Raw genomic sequence first — 13,150 nt, forward strand, 5'->3', positions numbered from 1 at the left:
TTATGGCTTTTATTTTATTCTCGCAGCTCCCTTGAGTATTTCCGAGCCACACTTGACCTGATGAAAGGTCCTCTTTGAGGCAAGGCCTACAGGGTGACTTTGGCCACAACACCTGTTTCTCGACCAAGGTTTGGTCGAGGCCGCTGCTACATCTCAGCACAATACCAGGAAATGGGATCGCATTGGGGTACTGAAAGAAAACAAAAAAAAATGTGATGAGGTTGGACTTTTTGCAACTTGTTTGTCATGGTATCCTTGAGGTCTCAAAGCAACCCAAGTCACTTGTATTCCGATGTAGCAGCGACACAGAACGAGACTTGGTTGCAAGAAAGGTCGCCAGGTAGCCCTAGCCTAAAAGAGTGGGACGGTTTTGAAAACCAGTTTTAAAATTCTTTATGGAGGGAACCCTGATATAAGGGGATTTTGGGGGATTTTTCAAAAGGGTATGTTATTTAAAAAGATTAAAAAACAAAACAAAAACCCTGTCTGCTTTTTTGGTAATCCTGGTCGATACCAGAAGTGATGACATCTCATCCATCATTTACAAGACCGCAGCTGTTAATGGCTAGCTTCAGTGGCCATCTGCTATGCTTGAAAATGTCACCACTGAGGCTAGGGAAGTGATACAAGGGATAAATGATGGTTACTTGATTTTAGAATATCCCCTACTCCATGGTCTGTTTTGAAAAATCCCTCGAAACCCCTTTAACATTGGGGAGTAACCGTTCAGGAAAATCTACTAGAGCTCCCTTTTGCTCTGAAGGACCCAGCTAGCAATATGAAATCGTCTAAAGGGGACTGTGTTTATTACATATTTTGGTCCTGAGAAGATGTAGTTCTTCAAGAGAACTTTCATTTCATTTTGGTCCACAGAGATTCAGGTCCTGAGGCCACCATGGATTGCTGAATCTGAAGGGCTTAACTGAACCCTATGACAGGATCCACTCTGCTCTCGTTCAACAGCTAACCGAGCAGTGGAAATGCTCATAAGCTTAAGTCCGTACTTCTAGGGGCTCAGAAAGGGCTGAGTGATCTGCTTCTGCCACCTTGCCTTAGCGATCTGTGCGGGGCATGGGACTTGGGATTACACCAATAAAAACATGTTCTCAAATGATTGTTAAACGTTCATGTTCGTTGCATCTTCTCTAGGAGGCCATGCACATGAATATTTATCTGAAGGAGGTTTTGTCAAGTATTCAATGGACACAGATTGCGATATTGTTTGCCTTTTTTTGTCAGTTGAGAATGCAGAATGTGCTCCATCTCCTCCGTCCTTCTTTACTGTGCAAAACATTAACATTAGTTTAACACCTTATTGACGACGTCCCATGTTCTGAAACGTACCTAGTTTAGAAGACAGGTTCCTACTAAGTGAAGACCAGCACCGGATATCTGTTGGGGCGTTATTTTTTTTGGTTCCCTTTATTTTCAACTGGGGAGAAGGGGGTTTGCCACAAAATGTGCAACTTTGTAAAAGCATAATATAAAGCTGCTAATTCAGCAAATGGTGTGGAGGTGCCCCCCTTACATTCCCGAGCTGGAAGTGAGCAGGTAATTGCTTCAGTATGCCACTGACGAGCAAGAGAATCGAGGAGGGTGGCCAAAGATTGAGTCACCAATCATCTGATAAAAACCTTTGCCTTAATTGGAGAAATACAGTAGCTCATTGGACAGATACAATGATTCTCTTTTAGTGCTTTTATCCATGTAGATCTTCTTTTTTTTTTTTTTTTTTAATTGTTTACCAACATGTGCAGCTTGTTAAAAAAGTGAGCATTAAAATGTTGTGCACATTTTCGGTTAGTTTGTCCTAATGACCAGCAGATTGCACTCCGGCCTTTATTTACATAGCAATTTGTAGATGTGGAAGAGATTTAAGAGGAAAGCTGATCCTAAGGTCGAAGGTCAGCACCTGACCTCCGCAGTTAAAAATACAGTGTAATGACGAGGTACAATTTTCCTTGTGTTCACAGGTGCAAAAGGCGCATATAACCATTTAGCCAAAGATTAAATTAGAATAAATTTATGATTAAACTAGCTGAAGAGCCCGGTGCTGCCCGGGCATAGTAACTAACTGTGGTTAGTTATAACAAATTATAATTATCCTCCATCCCATAGTCCCCTGCCCATATACCCATCACACATCCTCCATCCCATATTCACATGCCCATATACCCATCATACATATCCTCCATCCCATAGGCCTGTTCCCATATACCCATCACATATCCTCCATCCCATAGTCCCGTGCCCATATACCCATCATACATATCCTCCATCCCATAGGCCTGTGCCCATATACCCATCACATATCCTCCATCCCATAGTCGATTGCCCATATACCCATCACACATCCTCCATCCCATAGTCCCATGCCCATATACCCGTCATACATATTCGCCATCCCATAGTCGAGTGCCTATATACCCATCCAGGGCTGCCACTAGGAATTTTGGGGCCCCATACTGGCAAAATTTATGGGGCCCCCCTTGAGACTCCGCCCAGGCTCCACCCCCAGTTCCGCCTCCACCCTAGCTCCTCCTCCACCACCGTGAACCTTCCAAAATCCCTCCGCCCTTTCTTGGAAAAACTTCACTTCTACATCACGCCCTCACCAATCTCACATTAACAGCATATCACATACATAGCCATCAGCTTTAGTTTTGCCCAAAAGATTTTTTAAGCCTGCCACCATGACAAGGTAGACTCTATTGACAGGGCCCTACTCTACTCTAACCTATTAAACATTTGGTAACTTTTTTAACCATTATTGTGCATCCATCTTCAGACAATGACCAGATGATACCGTCAGTGCCCGTCTAACTCTAACCTACTCCAGCAAGCAGTCCCTTATATTAGGTTTCCTACTCCACACTAATGAGGGGCAAATACCCCGAAACAGCTGTCTGTGGATGGATACCATGTTTTGGCATAGGTGGTTTCCTTCATTGGAGACTGCCCTTCCCGTGGTTGTTCCTTCCCGGTGAAAGACCTGGCTAGTCATTGCTTGCGTTGAGAAACATGTGATGGTGTCTCCGCGGCTTCTGTTTTGCATGTTTTGCATATTTCCCATAAGGGATGGGGGCAGTGCTCTAGAATCACTGCGTTGAGAAACATGTGATGGTGTCTCTGCAGTGTTGGATGTTGATCTCCATGAGGTCAATCATCCTCATTTTTCACACCTTATATTAGGTTGGTCACATATTAAGTCAATGTAATTGTACCCCATGAGACCCCCAGATTCTGTTCCCCCCGTCATGGCTCTTTGGGCACCGCCGCCATGCCACCGGAGACAGAGCCACAGAGACGTCGGAGAGAGTCAGAGACAGACAGACAGTCTAATCACCCTGCTCGCTCACTGACACCGCCTCGTGGCTGGTCTCCCAGTGCCTGCCATCTGCGCCTCGCAGTCCCGCTGCCGTCCACGGTCACCATTTTCTGCTCTCAGCCCGGTCCCACCATGTGGCGCGCTGGCACAGCCTATGGGCGATGGTCACACAAAATCCCTCATGCTCCATTCAAACATCGCTTTAGGACCCCAGAAAAGGGCTTTTGGCTGCCATCTATGTAAGGTGTATGTGCACCCCAAAACATGAGAGATCGCAGACATCAGCACTTCAGACCAGACATGCTTCTGTAGACACGGACTGTGCTAGCAAATCGCCAATGATCAGCGCTGACACTTGTATCCGAGGTCCCAGCGGTCAAAGATGACAAGCTGAGAATGGAGGGGCTGCCATGTCCCTGACTAATATGTGCCCCCCACTGCTACAGATCTGATAGTGAACTGCCAATCATATGAATTTACCTGCATGACATTGACATAGGGGATTTCTTTGTGCTCTAATCAGAAACTAGAAAATCCCCAATGTTCAGCACTCGACCTGTAGTGAGGGTCAGCTCTAAGAGTATGCGCACAAGCAGCACATTCAATGTGGACTTTCCTCAACAAAATCATGTCACACGTGTGGATCTTGTCACATACAAGTGACACACTGTGGATTTTAAAATGCGCATTTGAGTGGGAATCTACCACTCGTTTGTATTTACTCACACATTTCCTGGAGAAATATCAATGCGTATCTACAGTATAAGTATCTAATGGTTCCAGGACTGCGCTTTATGTTACATTACCATCACAAATCTGTTCTGTCAAAACCCCACAAAAGAGCCCTGACCCTAAAAATGGCACAGACAGAACGGACTGAGAACCAGTGGAGCTATAAAGCCCCCAGTCAATTTTACACTGCAAAAACACCAACATATGAGAAGTGTGAAGCTTTTATGGGGGGGAGGAACAAGTTCGCATGAGGTCAAACCAAAGCAGACTTCTCCACTGCCTTGCACATTGAGAATAGAGCAGGTGACCCCAAAAAATCCTTGAGGAAAGAAAAGACTAGATAATATTACCCCCTCCCCTATGTCTGAGCCCTGCAGCTAGAGCAGGGGAGGGAGAGGACTGGGGGCTTTGTTTACTGCATTGGGAGTCATCTGGGGACAAGTGAAAGACCCCCTAGAAGATGACATCTCATGCACATAGGGCAATCTGTAACAGTGGGGTAAGTGGGCAAGAACAGGCTCTGCAGCACAGAATATAGGGCAGGTGGGTGGGAGTATGCCCCTGTGGGGTACAACACGGGGATTTACCCTAAGGCTCCCCGTCTCACAATGGCACTGCAGCCCCTCAGAGGGAAACAGGTTTATTGAGCTGGATGGAGCCGCTGCCTCACAGAGCCGTGCACTCCCAGCATGAGAGCCGCAGTCATATCGCAGCTGCTGCAGAAGTCCTATCTGAAGCGTGGTTTCCCTTATCCCCTTTACACGGCCATAAGCGCCCACCACCCACGTTACTTAATAACTTTTTAATGGGGCCCCTCAAAGCCAAAATACACGAGCGGCTCTGTACACCTCGTACACACAAGGCTCCGCGCCGTACACCTCGTACACACAAGGCTCCGCTCCGTACACCTCGTACACACGGCTCCGCTCCGTACACCTCGTACACGCGGCTCCTCTCCGTACACCTCGTACACGCGGCTCCTCTCCGTACACCTCGTACACACAAGGCTCCTCTCCGTACACCTCGTACACGCATGGCTCCGCTCCGTACACCTCGTACACACGGCTCCGCTCCGTACACCTCGTACACGCACGGCTCCTCTCCGCACTCCTCGTACACGCACGGCTCCTCTCCGCACTCCTCGTACACGCACGGCTCCTCTCCGCACTCCTCGTACACGCACGGCTCCTCTCCGCACTCCTCGTACACGCACGGCTCCTCTCCGCACTCCTCGTACACGCACGGCTCCTCTCCGCACTCCTCGTACACGCACGGCTCCTCTCCGCACTCCTCGTACACGCACGGCTCCTCTCCGCACTCCTCGTACACGCACGGCTCCTCTCCGCACTCCTCGTACACGCACGGCTCCTCTCCGTACACCTCGTACACGCGGCTCCCCTCCGTACACCTCGTACACGCGCGGCTCCTCTCCGTACACCTCGTACACGCGCGGCTTCTCTCCGTACACCTCGTACACGCACGGCTCCCCTCCGTACACCTCGTACACGCACGGCTCCCCTCCGTACACCTCGTACACGCACGGCTCCCCTCCGTACACCTCGTACACGCACGGCTCCTCTCCGTACACCTCGTACACGCACGGCTCCTCTCCGTACACCTCGTACACGCACGGCTCCTCTCCGTACACCTCGTACACGCACGGCTCCTCTCCGTACACCTCGTACACGCACGGCTCCTCTCCGTACACCTCGTACACGCACGGCTCCTCTCCGTACACCTCGTACACGCACGGCTCCTCTCCGTACACCTCGTACACGCACGGCTCCTCTCCGTACACCTCGTACACGCACGGCTCCTCTCCGTACACCTCGTACACGCACGGCTCCTCTCCGTACACCTCGTACACGCACGGCTCCTCTCCGTACACCTCGTACACGCACGGCTCCTCTCCGTACACCTCGTACACGCACGGCTCCTCTCCGTACACCTCGTACACGCACGGCTCCTCTCCGTACACCTCGTACACGCACGGCTCCTCTCCGTACACCTCGTACACGCACGGCTCCTCTCCGTACACCTCGTACACGCACGGCTCCTCTCCGTACACCTCGTACACGCACGGCTCCTCTCCGTACACCTCGTACACGCACGGCTCCTCTCCGTACACCTCGTACACGCACGGCTCCTCTTCGTACACGCACGGCTCCTCTCCGTACACCTCGTACACGCACGGCTCCTCTCCGTACACCTCGTACACGCACGGCTCCTCTCCGTACACCTCGTACACGCACGGCTCCTCTCCGTACACCTCGTACACGCACGGCTCCTCTCCGTACACCTCGTACACGCACGGCTCCTCTCCGTACACCTCGTACACGCGCGGCTCTGCTCCGTACACAAAGTACACACACGGCTCTACTACATCCACCCTGTAAACCCCTCCTGACCCCACATAGAAACTTTACCTCATCCAGCACCATGACAACCAGCACAGCAGAGTCCTGCATACATGAGACCCCTGATCATGTGACCCCTGACTCCTCCCCTCCTGTGACCTCATCACAGGTCCTATGCGCACACAGCAGACGGAGCTAGAGAAGCCTGAACAAAATGTAGGGGGGCCAGGGGCCGAGCGCGGACCGGGCTGCCAGTGTGCTCGGGCGCCGGGCCCCCCTAATCACCGGCGTTCCCGCACAGAAACTTTACCTGATCCAGCAGTACAGGACAGCCAGCAGCACAGCAGTGTCCTGTATACGTCCAGGCCCCGATCATGTGACCCCTGACTCCTCCCCTTCTGTGACCTCATCACAGGTCCTGTGCGCACAGCTGGGGCTGCCAGTGTGCTCTGGCGCCGGGCGGGCCCCCCAATCACCGGGGCCCCATACACTTGTAAGGGCTGTCATGCCCTGATGGCGGCCCTGTACCCATCACACATCCTTCATCTCAGTCCCGTGCCCATATACCCGTCATACATATCCTCCATCCCATAGTCCCGTGCCCATATACCCGTCATACATATCCTCCATCCCATAGTCCAGTGCCCTTATACCCATCACCATCACACATCCTCCATCCCATAGTCAACCATTATGACATCATAATGAGCGGCGGGGCTTGCAACCTATGATGACATCAGCGTCGCCATGGAAACCATTGTGACATCATAATGAGGGGCGTGGCTTGATACGCTACAGTTTCCCCATTATGTAGATAGGGGCATTATGACATCATAAGGGGCGGGGCTTGACACGCACACACTTTTTCCCCATTATGTAGACAGGGGCAAAATTGTTTGGTGAATTGGAACGCGCGGGGTTAAAATTTAGCCTCACAACATAGCTTAGGGAACTCTCGGGGTCCAGACGTGTGACTGTGCCAAAAAAAAAAATTATATATATATATATATATATATATATATATATATATATATATATATACATACATGCGCGCAGTGGCGAAAAAGAGTATTTGATACACTGGCGATTTTGGAAGTGTTCCCACCTACAAAGAATAGGGAGCCCTGTAATTATTGTAGGTCATTGTCATTCTGGAAGACCCAGCCACAACTTATTAATTCTCTTACTGAGGGAAGGAGGTCGTTAGCCAAAATCTCGCGATACATGACTCCCTTCAACATGGTGCAGTTGTCCCATCGCCGTTGCAGAAAAACACCCACAAAGTATGGTGCTTCCCCCACCATGCTTCACGGTTGGGATGGTGGTGTTCTCCTTTTTCCCCCAAATACGGAGAGTGGCGTTGATGGCAAAAAAAGTTCTATTTTGGCCTCATCTGACCACATAACCTTCTCCCATGCCTCCTCTGGATCATCCTGATGGTCATTGGTGAACTTCAAATGTGCTGGACAGGTGCTGGCGTGAGCAGAGGGGACCTTGTGTACAGGACTCAGGATTTTAATCCATGATAGCGTAGTGTGTTACTAATGGTAATGTTTGAGACTGTGGTCCCAGCTCTCTTCAGGCCATTGACCAGGTCCTCTCGTTTGGTTCCGATCTGATTCCTGACCTTTCTCAGTATCATCCTTGCCCCACGAGGCGAGATCTTGCATGGAGCCCCAGACAGAGGAAGCTTGTCGGTCATCTTGTGTTTCTTCCATAATTGTGCTAACAGTTGTTGCCTTATCACCAACCTGCTTGCCTATTGTCCTATAGCCCACCCCAGCCTTGTGCAGGTCAACAATTTTGTACCTGGTGCCCTTAGACAGCTCTTTGGTGTTGGAGAGGTTGGAGTATGATTGATTGTGTGGACAGGTGTTTTTTACACAATTAACAAGTTCAAACAGGTGCAATTAATACAGGTAATAACTGCAGAGTAGGAGGCATTCTTAAAGGAAAAACTAACAGGTATGCGAGAGCTAGAATTCTTGGTGGTTGTGGCAGGTGATCAAATACTTGTGTCATGCAATAAAATTCATAACCACTGCAGTGATTATCTCAGCGGTGTTGCAACATCACCACTAAAGCCAATGAGTAACCAGTGTGAGACATGTAATGGCTGACAGTCGGCTCTCCTGATCTACATGTCTTACACTGGTTACTCCCCCTTTCATTTAAAATAAGCTCTGGAGGCAGATTCTCGGGGAGATCTATGTTCGGTCCATACATCTTAACGGCTCATTTACACATTAAATGTAGATTTCTCTGGAATAAGACATCGGATCGCAGGTATGACAATATCATATTGTTTAGTTTCCTATAACCAACATGCCCATATAGACAGCTTAGGAGGGTCGATTCTACTGATTAAGTGGCCTTTAAAATAGTTTATTTTACTGATGTCATTTTGAGAAGTAAAACTGAGAACTGCTACCTTTCTTTGTAATTCAAAAATGTGCAAAATATACAATTTTGTAATGTTTGTTATTTCTAGCCTAATGTCTATATTCATAGTTTTTGTGTTTGTATTTTTCGTTTAGGCAATTGGGCTATAATGAATTAAGCGCCATCCCCGCCCTTGGATCTGCCTCCTCACAACTCGTCAGCCTTTCACTGTAAGTCAACCTCATGACCCCACGTAACATTATTTTGCGTATGTGACGCTCGACCGCATTTATCTATTGTGTTTGGCCGCCATCTTGTAATGTGAAGATTGTCTGCACACGGACAAAATTGAATTAGTATTCAGAGAGATATTTTGATTTTTTTTTTTTTGGGGGGGGGGGGGGGGGCTTTCCGATTGGGCTGTAAAAACACTGCGCTTCCATTTTTTTTTTTTGTTTTTTTTTTTGTTTTTTTTTAGCGAAGTTGTCCTAACCAACAACAAAAATTTAGGTTAGGAGGTCTAATTTTGATTGATATTTCAAAGAAAAACAAAAAAAAAAACCCGTTAATGACAGGCAATAATTGCCTGAAAGATCGTATTTTCTTGTGAAGAATTGCTGCCGGTTATCTGACGATTGAGAAAGACACTTGATCATTGGATTGCTTTTGCACAATCGAATCATTGATCGTTTTAGTCTTTATCCTTGTTTGTATCAGCTTGTGTGTGAGGGTCTTAAAGGTAATCTGTCAGTAACTATTCTGAGAGCAGCATGACCTAGGGACACAGATCCTGATTCCAGCGATGTACCTCTTACTGGGCGGCTGTTTTAGTAAAATCAGTGTTTTATCAGCAGGAGATTATCACTACAGGACTAGTTGTCTCGTGCCTCCTGGTCCAAACACGCCCCCCACCAATGATTGGCTGCTGTGTCCTGTGCTGCCAATCAGGGATGTGGGTGTGGTTATACACAGATCTGCCGCCAAGGAAACTGATTCTAGCACAACTGCTGCACCCAGTAAACTAAGTGACACATTGCTGAAATCGGGGTCTCTGGCACTGCATCATGGTGCTGTCAGATTACATGGGGAAAAAAGATTCCCTTTAATCAATCGCTGACCAATCGATGCTTGTTATGGGCGGATGTTTCGGCTCATTTTGGTACCTCCCTCCCTATAACTGCTCTGATATTGGAACCCCAGATCCGGTGAAATGTGTTTTGTGAAGGTCTGTTCGCGTCATTAAATATTTGGATTTGTGCTTTATCTTTGCCGGGAAATGCTTTTACTATAAAGTCTTCTGTTGTTTGCTCTACGTTAGTTACAGAAGTTACTCTTTTAATCCGACAGAGCTATTGATCGGCGTTTTGTCTGAGGTTGATACGGTCACCTTTCTTTTTTTTTTTTTTTTTTTTTTTTCCCCCTTCCGTTTCAATTTGCTCACCTGTGTTTACTTTCAAGTGGGGGAAAAAAAGCCGACTCGGCAAACACGGTTGAAGTGACTTGGCATGTTGCTCCATCGGAAAAAAAAAAACAAAACTAATAATATAGCTTGTAGATCTGAGATTGACGCTGGAAAATGGCCACATTCGGCACGGAGTCCCCGCCAATATCTTGTCGTCCCTTGGGTAAACTCAAGACTTAGAATTTTTTTGTTACTTAAATGTTTTGTATTGTTTCGGATTTACTAACGAGCGATGATGATTATTTGAAATGAATAAATTCTGATGCTAAAATATTTTTTGAAGGAAGAAAAAATAAGTTTTATAGAAAATCTTTTTGAAAGTTTTTAATATTTATCTGCCGTTCAAAGTCTGAGATCTCACAGATCGATCTGTTCTACCATAGAAATAAATGGTTAAAGGTCTTGTAGGATCGATTTCAGGAGTTGGCAAATTTCCACTTTCCTATAGTTGTGAACATTCTTAAAATTGGAGGAACACTTTCTTTCGTAAATGTGTATGTAGCTGAAGCTAAATGCGCCATAATGTCACTACTGGCGCCATATTTGTGTTTTAGACAGTTTCTGAACAGTGTCCGACAAGTGGGCTGAAGAGGGCTGTGGTCTGACGTATAAGACTGTGCACCAAAAATGCACGGCACAAAAATTTTGGCAAAATGTAAGCCAGCTAATAGGTGGTGCAAAGATAAGGCCCCTACACTCATTGGGTAGTGATTAAGCCGACAGCTCACTCCTCTGACTCTCCTATAAAAAGGAACGACCACCTCTTTCTAGCGCTCCTGTGTTCTCTATAAGAGATTCCTCCGGTAGTGGTTTTCTCATGGGGGGGGAAATTTGCTGTTGGAAATCCCATCAAACCGGATCTTTCTCTCACTGACTTGATATCTGGTGGGGACAAGTCAGGAGGCCCCTATAAACGTTAGTCTGCCGGCTGATCCCGCTGATATCGGCGTATTTGACTTCATGTAGTCTGTGTATTGGTGCGTTTGGACTAGACAGGAGGACCTGTCGGCAGAATTTTGGATTGTAAAGATATGGCTCTAATGGCGCCTTTTATGCAGGTTAAAGGGTTTATCCTGGACTATTTTTTATTTTTTTACTATGGGTATAAGAACTAATAGGCAGGTAGCTGCTACCTACTGAACTGCCTGCTGTGCTAGATGCCGATCTCTACCGGCACAGACCGTTCCTGGTAACGATTCGGCAGTTTCCGCTGACGTCACATCGACAGAGCAACAGCTTCTTTTTTGCTCTGCTCCGTCGACGGGTCGTTACTGCTGATGTCATGCTGTACACAGTAAAAATAAAAAAATTAGTCCTGGATAAACCTTTTAACAAAAAACAAAACATTATTTTTTAAATAAATCCGGGTTCTTGTTTTTCAAGTAATCGCCCATTGAAGTTCTATGGTAATGAGGAGCAAGTGCAGCGGGGCTGGAGGCTATCCTTGGACTTGTCCTGCCAGTCTGGTTATTCACCAGCCTCCATTTTTTTACTCCTTTTCCAGCGACCTGGCTCCTTTAGGGTCAAAAGCTTACGCAGATCACCACCACTGGTGGCGCATGCGCAGATCGAGTTCTCAGCTCCCTTCGCGGGATTTTAATTAGAGGAGGCAGGTCGCTGAAAAAGCGGTGACCTGTCAATCAAAGACCGAAGGCAGGTGGAAGGGCGGGCAAATATCCAGACTGGCAAGAGAAGACCAAGTCCAGCCTCTAGAACTGCTGCACTTGCTCCTCATGAAAATATAACTTCAAGGGGTGACTACTGAAGAACGGCAACAGGGATTTCTTCAAATACCCCCTTAAAAAACAAACAAAAAAACTTTATTAAAGTGCAATTAGAAACAAGTCTCTACTTTACAATCCAAAATCCTTCATACAGGACCTCTTCAACAGACGGCAGATTGATGACGTGGCATGAACCAATATGACAAATCTGGCACCTTTTAGCACGGTCTAGTGAAAGTTTGCGCTGTCTGGAGAGCGTTGATAAATCTGCCCAGTTAACTTTTTATTTTTTTAGGATTTTTTGTTTTCTTCTCATTTCTTCAATACCAAGTTCTAAAACGCTTTGTGTTCGCTGAAAAGAGTTGTCACGAGTTTGGCCGAGAAAACGAAGTCAGAGCTTTTCTAAAAGCTTCTTTTAATCTCCAGATGTTCCTCTATTATGTTTTGTGTTTAATAGAAAATGGTCAATTAGCCGTCCCCAACGCTATTTCACAAACACCGAGGGGCTCGGCAGCGAGGAAGTTAACACTGACTATCGGGATCTGGAGAAAAATAGTCTTAAGATGCCTTGAATTTCCTTTTTTTTTTTTTTTTTTTTTTTTTTTTTTTTTTTTATTATTCAGAGAATAAAAGAAACCACACATTTCAATGCAATATAACTTCAAGGAGGTTTTTAGAAAGTCCCCGAGTGTTCCAGTCACCAGCACTTGTACCAAAGGATCCTTTCTCTTACTTAAACAAGTGCGGGCTCCCACTGTTTTCTTGTCTTTTTTTTTTTTTTTTTTTTTTTTGCTTTCAATGAATCCTCGGTCCAGAAAGTAGAAGCTTTTCAAAAGCAGAAAAACTCCTTTTTCAAAGGGTCACTGTTAGGAAAATGACAAAGAGTTGGGGGTGGGGAATAAATAAAACCGCCCAACAGTTTTGAAGCAGTTCTGTTACCGTATATTTAATTTTTTGGAATTCTTAAAAAAAAAAAAAAAAAAAAAAAAAAAAAAAAAAAATTAAAAAAAAAATGATTGAAACTTTAAGGATTTTTTTCCTTCTAATTTTGGGGAACCTTCTAAAATGTTGAGTGAAACACTTAATTGGGTCTTTCACTTTAAGGAAAGTGTAGCCCAAATGGTCTTATATACCTAAAATAAAAAACGTAGCGGGTACCGTAGAG

General features: G+C 46.4%; 1 protein-coding gene across 2 annotated transcripts in view; it reads left to right on the forward strand.

Annotated features, from left to right (window-relative positions):
• Positions 1-13,150, forward strand: part of LRIG1 (leucine rich repeats and immunoglobulin like domains 1) — an 84,937-nt gene that overhangs the window by 40,245 nt on the left and 31,542 nt on the right. For both annotated transcript variants that reach the window (XM_073569747.1, XM_073569748.1), the window contains one exon: positions 8,955-9,029. In XM_073569747.1, coding sequence (XP_073425848.1) covers positions 8,955-9,029 — 75 coding nt within the window. The remainder of the gene's footprint in view (positions 1-8,954; positions 9,030-13,150) is intronic.

Source organism: Dendrobates tinctorius, unplaced genomic scaffold (genome assembly GCF_039654945.1).
Source record: "Dendrobates tinctorius isolate UK_male_01 unplaced genomic scaffold, ASM3965494v1 ptg000027l, whole genome shotgun sequence".
In the NCBI taxonomy this organism is placed as follows: domain Eukaryota; kingdom Metazoa; phylum Chordata; class Amphibia; order Anura; family Dendrobatidae; genus Dendrobates; species Dendrobates tinctorius.